The 16,920-nt window shown below is 36.3% G+C and overlaps 1 protein-coding gene across 1 annotated transcript in view; it reads right to left on the bottom strand.

Annotated features, from left to right (window-relative positions):
• The window catches only part of SLC25A12 (solute carrier family 25 member 12), a 52,367-nt gene that overhangs the window by 4,840 nt on the left and 30,607 nt on the right, over positions 1-16,920 (bottom strand). The window contains exons 10-14 of the mRNA XM_069781421.1: positions 13,895-13,979; positions 13,272-13,430; positions 9,955-10,007; positions 9,680-9,760; positions 1,158-1,298 (exon numbers count right to left, since the gene is read on the bottom strand). Of these exons, the coding sequence (XP_069637522.1) occupies positions 1,158-1,298; positions 9,680-9,760; positions 9,955-10,007; positions 13,272-13,430; positions 13,895-13,979 (519 nt within the window). The remainder of the gene's footprint in view (positions 1-1,157; positions 1,299-9,679; positions 9,761-9,954; positions 10,008-13,271; positions 13,431-13,894; positions 13,980-16,920) is intronic.

The raw sequence follows: 16,920 nt of genomic DNA on the forward strand, positions 1-16,920 counted from the left end.
CCACTCCTTGCCTAAATACCCAACTGGTATACTCCAAGCCAGCAGCCTCCACACAATGGACCCACCCGATGCCAGTCACCCAGTAGTGATATTAACAGACAGCACATATCACAAACCCTACGTGGCTTAAGCAGAAGACCCGCTATAGAGAAATGTGTTCCTTCAGTTATTTTCATACAGATACTTTATGCTCTAAGATAAGTTCTTACAGTTCTTCACAAATGATAATGCAATTCTAAAGAACAGGAGAATTTTTAGTAAGCTCAATTGTTTAATCACTGCAAACAGAAATGGTAATTTGTCCCATGTACCAAAACACCTATGATCTTTAGGAAATGTAGTGGTCGTGAATCTCATCTACTGAATTCAAAACAAAATCGTCAGCTCTAGAAGTAAATTTGCACATTTTTACAGTATTATTGCAGGTTTATGGACAAATCATGTAAAATGACATTTTGTAAGTGCACAGCTAATACAACAGCTGAATTTACGTATTACCCCTTGCACTGGCAGAAGATACAGGAAGAAATACTCTTCCTTGTTTAAGAAAACTAATAGCTTCTGCTCCATTACATCTGATCTGTAATGACGGTAGTAAGTATACCTGCAGGGAAGAAATCTGTTGACTGGCATTCTGCTGAAATACAGTACAGTATGGGCTTTTTTTTAGTGGAATTTGTTATTGACAAATCCCACCACTTAACTTCTTAAAAATCTGAATCCTACTAAACTCCACTACTGTTTCACTGCCATCAAATTATTAAGACAAAGAGAATATCCTGCTGCAAAGATAACAATAGAGATAACAGAGATTCAAACAAACGTAAGAAAAACACACAGAGAAAGCTAAAGAAACTTTTCACAAAACCCCACCAAACGAAATGATCAGTGCCAGAAGACAGCAGGTCTGCAATACAGGACTCCCTGTAGCTTGGCATAAAAGCCCAAAGGATAGAATGGGGGAGTATTTTTTTGTATCCCACTGCCTTAATATAGAAGTGGGTTTTCTTCAGTTTTCCACTGTGGGGCTGCCCTGCAGGAAGAGATTGGTTTTAAATTCAAAAGATGTCTTTGTTTTTAACAGTTTTTGTTACAACAGTATAAAAGTTTAGCATAAAACATAAAATGGTGAAGCTGCTCAAAGCAGAAATACATACCTTATAAAGACCAAGAATGCCTAAATCTTTTATAACAGAGAGGGCACTGACTCTGGGTCCTGTAGTAATTTCTCCTGCTACCTGCAACCGAATCTTTACAATCTCCAGAGGATTAGTGAAGATGACCTGGGAAGCTCCTGCCTGCAAACCCAAAGAAAAAGAAAGTAAATTGCGTTACTAGAGCATGTGGTGACAGGTTGACTTCTGCAAGGTGCTGAGTGCCTTCATTTCTTACTGCATTGGCTGATAGTCTCATGTAAAGATATACAAGAGGTATTTAATAAAGCACCTGTCTGGAAGTTAAAAGCCCTGAATCAGAAATCATGGGTTTGTATGAAATAAATTTTTACATTTATATATTTATAGTCCACAGAGGTGGATTAACTCAGTTTGTCTCTGCTTTTCTCCTTGATACCACTTTCTAAAAGTCGTGGTTGTGTTTAAAAGTCTATCAGATATTTCATGAAATACTAAACTAAAATAATCACTAGACTTGTGCTACTAGAGCATCAAACACATATAAAGACGACCTTATGTTTATTCAATAATAATCCATCACCAATCTGTAGACATGTTATTTGCATTTAGTGGTGATGCTGTTTAAGAAGTAAATTTGCATTTAATGGTGTAATTTTAAATTATTAGAAAAGGTGTTTGGAGTTTTGTTTAGCAGCCTTTAATTGTCCTAAGTGGAAACAAAATATAAAATTTAAATAGGAAGAGCAACATTTCAAAATATGTTTCTATCTAGTATCAGGAGTCATTATCTTTCTCTGAGCTGAGCATGACAGATTTTACATGAAGGAAATATTGTTAGCAGTGCTGAAGGACTATTCTTGCAAACTTCCTAGCAATAGTGTTGTAGAGCTGCTTCAGATTCTGCACTTTAACCAAAGACTTTCAAAGAACTATGTTTCAGATTTCAGAGAAATTCAATCTGACAGTTCAGTTTCAGAAGCACGTAAACCTATTTAAAATGACGTTGAGATTTCTCCCTGGTTTGCTGTAGGTACTACCATTAATTTCTGGAGAAGTGTGTGGTTAATCACAAAACAGCTAAATTTTACTAAGCTTTCTTTTTCCCCCTCTTCCTAAGTCACCTTGTTTCATTTAAAAATTAAAACCACTTCCTTAAAATTTATGGCATATAACCACTTGAATACAGCCAACTTTAAAAAGCATTTCTTCCACAATCTAAAAGCTGCTCTTAAACCTGATCTATTCCTCCAACCCATCAAACTTTACTGAAGGAAAAAGATGCAGAACATCTGCAATTAAAGCTTTTTTTCCACTTCCAAACTGCCCAGGAAATAAACTCTCTTTGTGATGCTCGGGGTGTGTGTGGGTGTGTGTGAAGTAAAATCAAGTCTGCTACAGCACCTCCTGGACAGCATGCATGGTGTTCTCTGCTAATTGATTCAGAACTAATGAACGCTAATCCTTTCTGCCTACAGCACAATCTTCATCTCTCCAGCAGCAGGCAGAATAAACTTGAGGTTAGTGTTGAAGCACGCCTTAGAAGTTCGTAACTTGAATTATTCTAGACTGGAGACAAAAGAGCATTGCAAACCTCAACAGCTCTTACTGAGAACGACCAAGCACTTGGGTACCATCTACGGGATAGGGGGCACGAAGCATCAAAATCTTCACTGACCAAGCACCCGATACTTAACTGAACCTTTGCTGAGCACACTGCCATCCTTTAATTGCAAGCACCGTTTATTAATTCACTCAATGTTGACATGTAGAATCATCATTGTTATGGCTTTACTAAAGCACCTTGACCCAAACAGTGGGAGATCAACTCCTGCTTTTGCTTAATTATCTCCACTTCCCACTCAAATAATCAGTCTAGGTTGTTAATCTTCCGTTTTATTCCCTCACTTCTTCACCTCTCTGAAAGAAAATCAAAGCCTACATTTTTGTGGACATTTACTGCAACCATCAGGAAGATCACTAGAACTCCCAGACCAGCCAAACTGATCCCATAATCTCTGTTTCTTGGACTTACTGCACAGTGTTTACTGTTACCTGACACCTCTCATGTGCAAAGCCATTCTTCAGACTCTCTTTACTTCTCCTCTCACCTCTTCTTTCCCAGTTCATACACACCTATACACGCAAGATGAAATGGCTGTCCTGCTAGGCCAAGTTCCAATCTAAATAATATTTGCATCTGGCAAGTTCTGTTAAACAATAACCAATTTTTTTGTTCATATTGCACTAAACAGAAAACAAATTTCAAATGTTTCTCATTTCCCTACATCATTTTTAAAAATAATTTTGGTAGATAAAGCACTAAGCAGAATGCTCTTACTACATAATGTAACGCACCACACAAAAAATTCAAATAACTTTAACTTTAGACACTAAGCTAGAAATTCACTCCTTCTAGACAATTACCAGCTACCTGCCTATTACATATGCATTCTTTGTTTACATATGTATGTGAAATTCCATTTTTTATTTTCAATGTTACAAATTAGCACATCCTGCAGAGCAGCCAAAATAACTCTTCCTATTTGCCTAACACCCACCATAGAAACACAAATAGGCCATTTCATAAACATTTCCATTTTCTACCCTGAATTCAATCTTCCTGCAATTAACATTCTCCTCTCCTAGGTGCCCAACTGCCTACATTTCTGTTAAAATCAGCAACAGCCCTCTTCTAATACAGAAATGAAAAGAGAAGACTCTAAACACAACACATTTAATAATTTAGTAGCAATACTAATTATAGATACAATGTTACAAATTGTATATAGTTAATACAGATTTATATATTATGACAATATTAATATTAAAATATTACTTGATGATTGGGTTATTGAACAAAATAAAATATAAGGAAAACCCTAACATATATTATCAGTAGAAAACCATCTGAAAAGCTCTTTAATTATATTAACACTTTGAACATTGAGTATTTACAGTGTTGACAAACTTCTCGACAGGCAGCTTTCTCAAAAAGAGCTGTAACTGTCAAGATACCCAGTTAAATACTCCCTATTAGCAATACGTATTTCTATCCCAATCTTGACTTTTTGTAGTGTTATACTTGGTGCTCAGCAAACTTTTCTGCACAGCAGTGATTTGATTCACATGAAGAGGAGCACTGAATTCACAGGAATTGCGTGAATCTTTTAGGTCCTTAGACACATCACAAGACAGACAAGACAAGCATTGATTTTAATACAGAACATGTAACACAAGAAAACTCACTTTTTCATTGTGTATTTTTTTTTTAAATGAATGCGAGGGTCATTTTTTGTTTGGTTTTGAGTTTTTTTCAAGTAAATGGCTGCCTATCTCTCTGAGGAAGAATATGTGAGGCAGAGAAGAGTGCTGCCTGGGGAACAAAGGAAGAGCACTCCCCAGAAGAGGGTGCAGAGGAGAGTGACTCAAAGGATCTCCAAATAAAAACGAACTGGGAGTGTGCAGGGTTGCAATACAAATCTCCATGCTTCTGTGCAAGTCAGCAGCAATCATTGTCATTCTTTTTCAAAATATCTTACTTCAGCTGTCAGCTATGTATGTTAAATACACGTGCACGTGTATATACACACAGAGGTATATATTGCAGTCCCTGAATTTCTTTTAGAGAAGGTGCACTAAATCTAGATTTCCCCCCACAAAAAAACCTCCCTTCACACATAAATTACAACAGACACTTTAAAAAAGGTTGACAAATTTGTTTCTGAATGGAGGTTATTCATACACATCAAAAATACCAGTAATAAAAGCTTCTACTTAACCTTAATGTCATGTAAAATAACTCTACAAGGAGCAAATAAAGGAACTAAATCTGACAGCAAAGGTTATGAGAGAAAAGATGTAGTTTGAGATCCCAGAGCAAACGCCCCATGACATGCCAAAGGCTGAAGGAAATACACAAATGACCCTGCAACATGAGACCTCTTGCCCTTTCCAATTCCACCCGAGAGGCATATGCTACAAAGGGGGAGAGGCCTATTTCAAGCCCTTCCTTCCTTCCTTCCTTTTTGAAGCCACCACATCCTGGACCACAAGTATGTCCCATACAAGCAGCTAAAATAAGATGTTACTTAAAACAGTCTAGTTTAAAAACATCAAAAAGAACTTGCACTTCTTTCTCGAGGCAAAGCTGTCATTGTTCATGCACCTACAGTAAGCTTACTGTCTTTTTTACTAAAGAATAAATTTCTCCCTAACTTTAAATGTCCACAGTCTAGATCAAGATAAAGCAGTAAAGTTTAATTCTGCTTCTAACTTTATCTGTTTAAAATATATTAAAAGAAGTACAATATCTTCAAGATTTTGAAGGAAAAGTACTGACAGCTATAATTAATTTTTGTGTTTGTTAAATAAAACCAGTAACATTTTAAAATTTTTTTTCAAAAATAAATATTTGACACATAGCTATTTGCCTGATAAGCCTATATACATGTTTGTGTGTACGTATAAATACATATGAAAAATATTTTTACAAATATACTGAAATATTTAGACTAAATGTTACATTTAATGTTTAAATATTTGAGTTTTTCAATCAGTGGTAAATTTGGCCTTCTATGTGTGTGTATGTATGTGCAAACACACACACGCAACCCCTGATCATCAACAGACGCATTGCCTACACCTCCAAGAAGGGTTCTTAGACCCCTTCTGTCTGGCACCCCACATCCTCTTCCTCCCTGCAGCATGAATCGGAAACATCTTTCTGATGAAATAGGATTCATCCATTCAAAATGCTAAGCACCATGCAGCTGCATTGATGGGAAGAATCCATTATTTTCCTGTGTAACTCAGGAATTACAGCTTAAAATCACAGCATCTTTGTCTACTGTAACATTACTTATGGATCATTTACATGGCATTAGATGTCTACTTCAACATCACTTCCCAACTGAGGACAAACACTTGTCCTACAGCATCTTGCCTTTCACAATGTACTCACATGCGTCATGTGTGTAAGTTCCTTTGAGAAGCACTGTCCATAACAGGTATGCGCTCTCTGCTTCCCCAGCTGCTGTCGGGATACACGAAAGCATTGCCGAAGCCTCACTCAGTCCCCCTGCAACTCAAAGCTAATGGTAGCCGAAAACTCCAAAGGCAGGAATGCAGGCTAATCACTGAATTACAATGAAATGTAATTCAATTAATTACAGTAACAGTAGGGAAAGAAATTGTTTGCTCTGAACATGCGTAAGCGTGGATAGTGCTGTTGATGATTAACAAACCGGCATACTCTTGGCAAAGTAGGAAGATGGGATATCAGTTTCATCCGTCAGGGACCAGAGCCCTTTCATTGACAGGTATGACCTGACCGCTGTAACTGAGCTGCCCCACGTAGCTGTTCTGCAGATTTCAAATACAGCTACAGCTTGGGAGCAGCTGGGAATATTTGGGCTCTGACAGAGCAGACCCTACACTTCCCAAAGACATTTACATTGCCCAGCAGCTAGCAGGTAGGTTTCAAGGAGCACAGGGCAGAGGCTGCCTGCGGGAGGTCCCTGCCCTGCAGTAAGGAAGGAAAGACAACAGACAGGCAGCTGACCATAGGAACAGGTCACTGCGTGGGCGGATGTCTTTGTTAACGGCTACGAGAATGAAGACATTTCCTCTTGCTGGGAACGGGAGTTTATTCCATAACCTTACAGGAGCTAAGAATAATTGGAGCATGAGAAGTAAGATTTTGGCCAAAGAGATCCAGTCTCTCGGAGTTACCATTTCTGGGGGAGGCACATGACTGTGGGCAGCCCCTTTACTGGATGGTGTAGCACTTCTTGCTCCTCTCCATAGCTGAGGATACCAAACAGCCTACGCAGGTTCTCTTGAATCACTACTGTCTTAATGTCAAAGGATTCACCTGTCCTCATGTGTGGGTCTTAGAAGACTGTAACACCATACATAGGCTTTGATACGGCACTGCCATCCAGAGAGGAGAATTTACTAGATCTGCTGGAGCCCTTCCCAAGCTGCCTCCACTTCCTCACAAGAATTTTTTTTGTTCCTAGTTGAGGACTGTGGCACGCAAAATGTGCTTTTGTACGGCTCACAAGAGGGTGGACCTTCAAAGGTCAGGAAGGCCTCTGTTGCAAACTCTATAAAACGGCTTGCTCATCCACTACCAGTTCCACACCAGAAATGATGAAAAAGTGCATTATTCCTGCTAATCAGGAGAAGGTTCAACACTAAACAGAGGCAAGTGATGGTCAGAGACAGTAATAAGTACATCTCTGAGATCTACATAAGGGCATAATGCTGTTTCTTCTGATGTTCTGACAAAGTAAAAAGCATGTTTTGAATTTAGCCTATATTTAGAGTGTACTATTAGCAAAATATTTAAGTGTCAAACAATAAAGAAAAGCCACAAAAAACCAGGTTACCCAAATCCAGATGCTGAAAATAATTTCAGCATATATAAAACCCAAACAGTCCCACATCATTTTGTACTAACAGAGAGTAAAGGAACAGACTAAAGGAAAAATGAAGAAGAAACGTAGCATCACCCGAACAGAAAGTCTCACGTGCCCCTGCACATAGAAATGGACTAAGCTCACTTGTGGCACTTCCTCGGATGTAACTGTTGGTTATGTCTCAGAATATTTTGTAGAAAAATAGCATACAATGAACACCAGAAGTGTGAAGAACACTATTTCCAAGCAAGTCAACATTGAAAAGAGCTGTCACAATGAGGATGAAAATTACTAAGGATAAGAAACAGAAAGACTAACACATCAACTTGCTACTGCTTTAGTCAACTGACACTTCCAGACTTTTAGAATAAACTTTATAAGCTTGCTAATAAAGATTCTGGTATTTAGGAAGAAGTGAAGTTGCTAAAATGGAACTAAGCAGCAGTACAGACAGAAAAGTCATCAACTGGTAAGGTATCAGATGATCCAGAGGAGGCTACAAAGAAATGAACATCCCTGAGGTTGCTAAACTGCGGCCAACTCCTCTCCTACTGAAGCCAACTAGCCAAGTTTTTTTAAATTCTCCCAGATTGAGTGAGATAAGTATTATCTTGAAAAAGGAGATGAGAATATCAGCTAAGACAGTGAGCTAGAAGAAAAGGTTCTGTTTGGACAGATTATAAATCTGCTCAGCTTCACAGAAACATCCAAATTTCTGAAAGCTTATCTGAAACTCAGATTTCCCCCCAATTTTTGCATGCTCACTACAGTAAGACAATAAAGTTATTTTGAAAAAGAAATACCTTACAAGGAAGTGGAAAAGCCTCTAATGAATGTAATATTATACATTTCACTAGAAAAAAAATGTAAAATAATACAACTGATTCTCAAATGTTTGATTTTAATTATTAATTTAACCACAACACAGAGAAAAACACTGATTAATTATATTCAATTCTGTTACAAATGACCTGTATGTGCTTTCTGTGTTATTGAGCTTTCCAGAAAAAGGTTAGTCTTTTGCTAGCTATACATCACAGCTGCTTTCTCACATTTCTCAGAAAATAAACTTTGTACACTGACAGGTGAAGACTCAAGCATGTACCAGGCTGCCAAATTCAATCAGACAGAACTATAAGCAGCCTCCCTTCAGGGCTGCTTCTTTGAATTAAAAGTTTGCAGAGGTCAACAACCTTTCTGCCCCAGGTTTTGTTGTAAGCTGAGGAGGTTTTATACCAGCCTGTCAGCCTACTCAACTGGAAGTTATTAGTGTTCTCCACTACAAAAGAAACCTAACTTAAGCCTTAAACATTTTATAGGGTTAACAACTGTTGGGGAATCCCACAAATGAAATAAGCCAATATGCACAACCAAAAAAAAAAAAAAAAAAATCTATCATCAATATCAATTCAAACCACTTACAGATTGCTAAGGGATCCACTGCATTACAGCCCTCAATCTCAACGAAAACACAATTTGGTTTTGAACTGTATTTAGATGATGGATGTAGTTAGTGTCTGGAGTAATGTAGCTACATTTTAGATGAAGTCATTTAAACAGAAAATTCACTCATACCTGTTTATCTGAAAGATAAGACTACACTGTTCAATTTTTCCACATTTTCATAAACAGAAAAATGTCACGTATAGCAAGTTGAAGAGTGTATTTCTTTTCCTTCTTAAAATCTTCAGCAAGAAATAAGATTTTTTTAAACTGTTCTAGCTCCCCGTCCCCACTGAAAGAAACTCAAACATGATCTCTATAATCCATTCTTAAGGACTACCTCTATCTTTCCAAACTAACCATGAACACCAACCCAAGTCTGGAGAGAGAGAAAAAAGGCACCCTCTCTTTAGCCTTTTGTGAATAAAATCACTGCTGAAACTGAAAGTTAGAAACTGGGCCAAAAGAAATTGTTCAAGCACGTAATTCCAAGGGAACTCAACTCAGAAGCATGCAAAGCTTTCCAAACAGAAAAAGTACTTTTTTTAGTTCTTGTGAGTGGGAGAAAAAAGAACAGTTCTGTTCAAATCAACAAAGCACACCCATTAACTGTCATTCCAACTATACTGCATGTGACTGAGCATCAATTTTTCCTAGGAATACAGGATGGATACTTACACAGCCTCCAGCAAGGACCTCTGCAGGGAGTGGAATGGAACCATCTTTCTTAGTAAATTTGTCTCTGACAAAGTCATTAACCTAATAAAGATACAATACATTACACCCAATTTTAAGTTATTTTTCCTCCTTATTAACATATATCAAGTACATCCGTAACCATATATATTAGAGTGCTTGTAAGTGGTCATCCTTCACATATTTTAGGCAATAAATCCTGTGTATGTTAACAAACAAAAGGATGCCGGGGGAGGGGGAAAAAAAAAGATACGTACAGTTAGCTTAATAGCCTTTTCTGGAGCAACACCTATCAGCTGTGGTAACAAACCTATAGAAACAAAGACATCATAAGGCAACATTATCTTCCTAATATAGAAACTAGTATTTTATAAGAGCTCTACAGAAATGCCTTTCTGCACATGGGATATCCTTTGAGGTGGATGGCATTTGTGTATATGATGCTGCTAGAGCACTGCATGTTCATACCAATACAATTTTATATTAAGATTTCTGTTGAAAATGGTAATGAAAAGGGTGACCAGATCTGCCTTCCACAACCAAGGCAAGCCTGATGTTGTTGCTGTACAGAAGGAGAAAAAAGTTAAGGACTGAACATACACCTTGGATATGTCTACTACATTAAGAGTTCGTTTGACTTTTTTAGCCCCTTAATATCATTTTCCCATAAAGCTTGCAATTACTTTTTTAAATAGGAGAGTAACTGTGAGATATACACATGACTATGATAAATTATCAACTCATTTCTACTTGACTTACTAACCCGAGTTTTCTGAAGGCTCCAGTCAACTAAGTATATAAAGGATTTTCTCTTGTTCAGTCCAACATGGTAGCATGAACTTCTTTAAACCCTATTACTACTAAGTATTTTTTATCTCACCAAGAGGAAGCATTATTGGACAAAAACCGCTTTTGAAAAGGTCCTTGCTCCTGGAATATAGCTACTATCAAAATGAACTGCCATTTGACAAAACCACGTATACTTTTCTAGGAACTAATAGGTTTAAGAAAAAAAATCAGTAGATGGCAGTCTTAACTTCCTAGCATACAAGTTTATAACAGTATCTGTTATTTTTAATTTCATTTTCTCCGCAATCATTTTGGCATATGTATAGATTATAAAACTCGAAAGGCTTATTTTTATTAGAAGTGTTCATTTCCTAATGTTATTCCATGGTTAGGGAATACCAGTGTGTCAAAAGTGTTTGCAAGCTAATTAACAAAAAATCCCATGCTAATTATATCAAATATCAGGTGACAGCAACAAAACTGTATCAATGCAGTTTTCAAATATCCATTAAGTGAAAACAATAATAGCTAAAAATTCATTAAAAGTGTTCAAAATTACCAAAAGTACCGAGCCTGCAGAATTTTTATACTAATTCCTTAAAAGGAAGTTCAGAGCAAACACACCTAAATAGAAAGTGCAGCAGTTAATATATGCAGTGTAGTGTTTTCTTCCAACGTAGTACTTTCTGTGCAATTTACAGACTTACTATGCTGAGGAAAGGTAGTTATTAAATACAAAGAAAGGTTGACAATAACAAAAAGAAATGCTGCCCTCCCAGCGCAGTTCTGCAGTGCCTACTCTTTAAAAAAACCCAAACTACCAGACAAAACACCACAAGACAACCCCCCCACTCCCTTTCATGCAGCTGAACTCATTGGGCACACACGTTTGGTGTGCCAGAAAACCTGAGACCCTGCATGGTCTAGTGAGGGACCTTAGAAGATACTTCATTAGTTCTGAAGCTGGATGCCAGGATTCAAGTGTGTCATAATTTTTTTGAGCAAAAATTGTAAGTTTTTATTTAATAATATGAACTTTCCAGTCTGCATTGTTATATTTTTTAAACTGCAGAAAACAACTACATTGTACCGCTATACTACAATACAATTAGGATAATCCAGCTCGGGAACATAAGAACCCAGTGACAGACCCCCAGTCAACTCCATAAATGTTTCTGTAGTTTAGTTTAATACACTTCCACAGACCATCTAATTCTATGAGTCCAAGACCTTAAACATGCTGGCCATTAACTGTAACATTTTCAAAACAGCTACATGAATTTCTTATGGTAAACAATCTCGAAGACAATTATTAAACAGATTATTAAAAGGTTTAACAAACTGACATTTTTTCAAACAAGCACATTTTTTTCTCAAGTGTAAAGCATTGCTTTTAACTTATCAATGGAATCATCCTTGATTTCAAAGCATTTGAGAAAGGTTAGAAAACAAAAATAAAAATGACAAATGATCAGTTTCAGAAGCTGCTGTGCAAAACCATGTGGTTAGGGGGGAACAGGAAAAGAAAGAAAACAGTACTGTGGAACAGCACTGTAGAAATAGTCTCACAAATGTAACTCAAGCTGTATTTGCTTTTGTGAAAGATTTAGCAACAAAAAAGGAAACCAATTTACCAGTAAGACGTAATTTACAGAGATTACACCTATTTCATTAACATTTTCACTGACATATTCCTCCCTCTACTCACTCGCATAGCAAAATCCTGCAAGATTACAAAAAACTCTTTAGCCAGAATCCACAGACTTTCACATGCAAAAACTTCTCAGATACTGTCCTTAAAGGACACTGTCCATCATCTTCATTGACAGAACATACTGCAAAGCAGAAAAAAAAGCTGGGACCATCACAGAAGTGAGAGACTTTGCTCCAACTAAAAAAAAAGTGTGCCAATTAATAAATACCTTACTGATCCTTATGAAAATTGTGCATTTCACTAAGTCATGTGAAATGACAATTAAAAATAGCGAATTCAACTAAATATCAATTTCAGAGGACTGGCTAGCATGTACCCTCTATATAAGTCACCTTATTGATGTGATAAAAACCCTTCAGAATCTTCTCCTAAACTACAACAAGATATAAGATAGCTTCCAGTCTAACTGATAAAACTGATAAAAAGTTGCTTTGAATTCTTAACCTGTATTTTAGAGGAGGTTTTTTTCTTTTTTTAAATTATAATTTTTATGAGTTCCACTGTTGATATTTTAAAGTAAAATAGAGCAACATAATATAACAGCAGGATGCAATTTCTTGTTCATGGAGTAAAATCATAAAACGAGTCCCACTACCTGCAAAAGTATGAGGCATAACATCTGGCATCCAGTTTAACAGGTACATTTCAAAATGACTGGTTTTTGTCTCTTAACAAAAAATATTTGCAGTAAAATGGATCTTTATTCCTCAGATGCTAATCTGCTCCTGATGTTTGCCCCCAGCCAAGAGTTACAATCCTCAGTTTATGAGAAAACAATCATGTCCACAACACTCACACCCCCAAAATTAAAGACTTTAAACAACCTAAGCAACAAGAAGCAAAGCAGTAACAACAAAAAAACACCCAGTTTTTCCCAGCAATTTTTTATGATGAACAATGCTCGAGGGAAGATAAATACTGAGCTCTATGAAACAGAAGCAAAATTGTACATGATATCAAGTTTCCTGGTTTTCCTTTAAGAAACTAGGTGTTGAGGTATAAAAAAAATAAAAATCCAGAAGGGCAGAAAACCCCTGACTTGAGATATATTTTTTTTTTTTATTTGCTTACCTCTGTAAAGACCAAAAAAGCCTTCAAAACGCAAAACCTTTTTAAAGCAGTCAAAGCTGTTTTTATACATCAACTCTCCTACAACTGAACCAGAGGAGCGCTGATTCTGCATACGTGTTTTCACCAGGTCTATGGGATACACCGCAGTAGCACCAACAGCTGTAAGAAAGCATTTGGAGTATTATTTCTGCAACATCATTGTTGGTGCAGTATATAATTATTATGATGATTTTCTACAACATTTATTTAAACACAAAGTACATATAAGCTGGTAAGATCTCTGCTATCTTGGAAGTAAGAAAGGACAATATTGAAAGTCTAGAAAAAAGTCTCAAGGAGAATGGATTACACTATTACATAAAACAAGCCGTGTAGAGCAAAGAAAACGAATTTGAATTACCAGTAAGGAAATTCGTTACTGGAGTAGAGTTTCAGAGGACTGTGGAGGGATACTAGAACAAAAGCAATACAGAAAGAAAGGGAATGGCACAACCAAAAGTGGTTCCACCTTCCAATTCTGCACGTGTATAACCAAGAAATGCACCTTAGATGAGATCAAGTAGTCTCACAGGACAGTGTTAAACTAACACAAGCTTGAAACAGAAACCAGAAATATTACTCACCTCCAGCAATTGAACCCAAAGTGAACCTGTAAGCTGACTCAGCTACCTGGAGCCAGATAGGCCTGCCTAACTCTCCAAAAGATTGCTGTGTGAGGAAAAGAAAAAAAAACAAAACAAAAAAACCGCTTGAAAATCTGCATGGGAAAACAAAGATGCCAGTGAATTGGCTTTTCTAATGTTACAGAAAGAATGTGATAAAAATTGGTAGCTTTAGGTTGAGGGAAAAAAAAAATTACTACAGAACTTCTATTACATCTAATGAATGAAACACATTTTTCAAATACTCTTTTCAGAAAATATTCTTCCTTATGTATTCCTAGTATAACTGAAACAACTATGGTCAAGAAAAAGTAGACAGAAACTCAAAACAACTTTGCTACTTTCCACTCTGTTGCCTTTGAATTTATAAGGCATGGAATCCCCTTTTGGCTCAAATAAAATTCAGTATCTCAAAACGAATTCAGCATCTCACAGACAGCATCTATCAGCACAGGATATATTTTAAGATAACATACACATTAATACATAGCATAAACATGACATTTCATGTCTTCAAAACAAGCAAAAAGTCAATTATTCCCCAAAGTATTCTTCAGAATACTTTTTCAGGCAGTTGATAATTTACAGATAAAATGATGACCTCACTCACTTCAATCACATACACTACTATAAAGGTATTAGTGTTCTAAATAAATACAAGTCTGCACAGAAAATATTTGCAGAGACTCAATCATATTATTAGACACTTATCAGAAACAAGGTAACTGATAAACAAGACTGCACAGAAAATATTTGCTGAGACTCAATCATATTATTAGACACTTATCAGAAACAAGGTAACTGATAAACAAGATGTAAGTGTTCATAAACTTGCACTATAAAGTATGCGAGATGGGCCAAATTTTCTTCCAAACATAAATAAGGGGATTAGGGAAGAATTTATATTATGCAGTATAACTTATCTGGGCTATATAAGTGGCCTAGATATTAACTGTTAAACTCCATATTAAAGCAGATACCAAAGCACATCTCCCAAACACAAACCTGTTTTTCTTAAAAGCACCCTATATCATTAGCAGATATGCTCCTGACAGCACAGCTGGAACATATACAGACCTCAGACTGCTACAGGAGGCTTTGCTCTGATGCACATTATGAATTCTCCACAAAGATTATTGCATGCACATTTCACAGCTAACTCACCAAGGCTTCTTAACTAAGTTACGTTCAGCTTACTGAAGCTCTGAAAGGTGGAATACCCACAGAAAAGACAGCATGTACCTCAGTATAAGCTACTCTGTTTGGACTGGTATTACACTGGATATGGAAAAACCTGCCTTTATTGCATAATGTTACACTGTACGTACACAACATAGGACAAAAGCCTATGAGATTAAGATGAGATCATTACCCATAAAAAACATGAGTTATATTTTATACAGTTTTTCCACAGAAGAAAAAGATACAGCTACCGCCATTTCCTTCCACAAGACATTTTCCTCCCCCAACAATATAGCTTAACAGAGAAGAACAGAGAAACTCTAGGTAGCACCAAAATTATAAACTGCACATGAGAACCAGCATAAAAAAGTATAAATCAAATGTATTGCCTTTACAAGCAAACAGAAGCAATAAATCTGAAGAATGTCCTCACTATTCTCAAAACACTTAAGTTTTCCTATCAAAAAAAACCAACCAAAAATCACAATAAAAACAAAATAACCACCAAAAAAAATTCTGAAATACAGAGATATTTTTTTGATTTGTGTAAATAAAAGACACATGCCATAATAATACCCCAAAAAGGCTTAGAAGCAGGACTGGTTCTTCACTCCACAAAAAAATTCTCATAGTTTAGCATACCTGCTTCCTTTTAGCTGTTCTAAGGTTATTCTTTTTCTTCTAAGCTCCACACAGTTCTCATCAAAATCTGATCATTACATTCAGACATTAATCTTAATGAACACGTCACTGGATGTTAAAAATTAAATTCTTTCTGAAGGAAATGTCACTTTTATACTATTAAATAAGTGTTCACAAAGTTTGCAGTTTACTTGTGTGTTCAGATGGATATGTAAATCAATGTAATTAATGCTATAGCTTTCAAATCATGAATATTTATAAACAGAAAATTACTGTAGCTGTCATCTCCATAGGATATTCAGCTGCTAGGCTTTAAGAAAACCTTACACAATGAAAAGATTGACAACAAAGTAAACATGGTTGAAAGCAGGCTAATTTCCATTTCCACCACATTCCACCACACAGAGTGACTTTATGTAAAAATTTAGATTTTCCTTTAAGAAGGAATTTTTAAATTATAAAAAAGTGATTACAGACTTGTTTTTATTTTCCAGGGACAGCTGGACCTCACTGGGATGATATTCTCTCTTCCATGAAGGGATATCTTTCATTTTGTCAATACAGTTAAATAAGGTAACATAAGGTTCAGTTAGGATAAGGTCTAGTAAAAGACTGTTCCTTATAAATCAAAGAAAATTAAATTACTTTGCTTTCTGCTGTACTCTTGACACAGAACATAGAATAGGATGAAAATATAATGTATTATTCCAAGAGTGTTAAAAGAGTATATTCTGTTCTAGTGATGAGTGAAACTTTTATCAGTGAGCTCATTTTATAACAGTGCCAACCTACAAAGGTAATTCTGAAGTGTAAAATAAAACAAGTCACTATTTTGTCTACTCAGAAAGGTGAGTGCCACAAAGACACTTATTAAAACCAAAGTTGGTGGTTAGGAATGCAATTACAAAACTTCATCAAAAATACTTCTCATTAGTCTGGATAAACACTGTATACACATTTCTGTGTCAAACCATTCCATCATTCTTGTCTTCAGGAATCCATAGGAAGACAGTTACCACCAAGTAGGTTTTGGACACTCACTTCATTGACTCAGATATGTCTTATCACCCAAGGACAACAGAGCAGTAATATTAAGGACAGACCAGATACTGTGTTTTAGGACCAATTTGTTTGAAAGAGAACTGAATGACCAAATCCACCTG

This window comes from Haliaeetus albicilla, chromosome 4 (genome assembly GCF_947461875.1).
Source record: "Haliaeetus albicilla chromosome 4, bHalAlb1.1, whole genome shotgun sequence".
Classification (NCBI taxonomy): Eukaryota; Metazoa; Chordata; class Aves; order Accipitriformes; family Accipitridae; genus Haliaeetus; species Haliaeetus albicilla.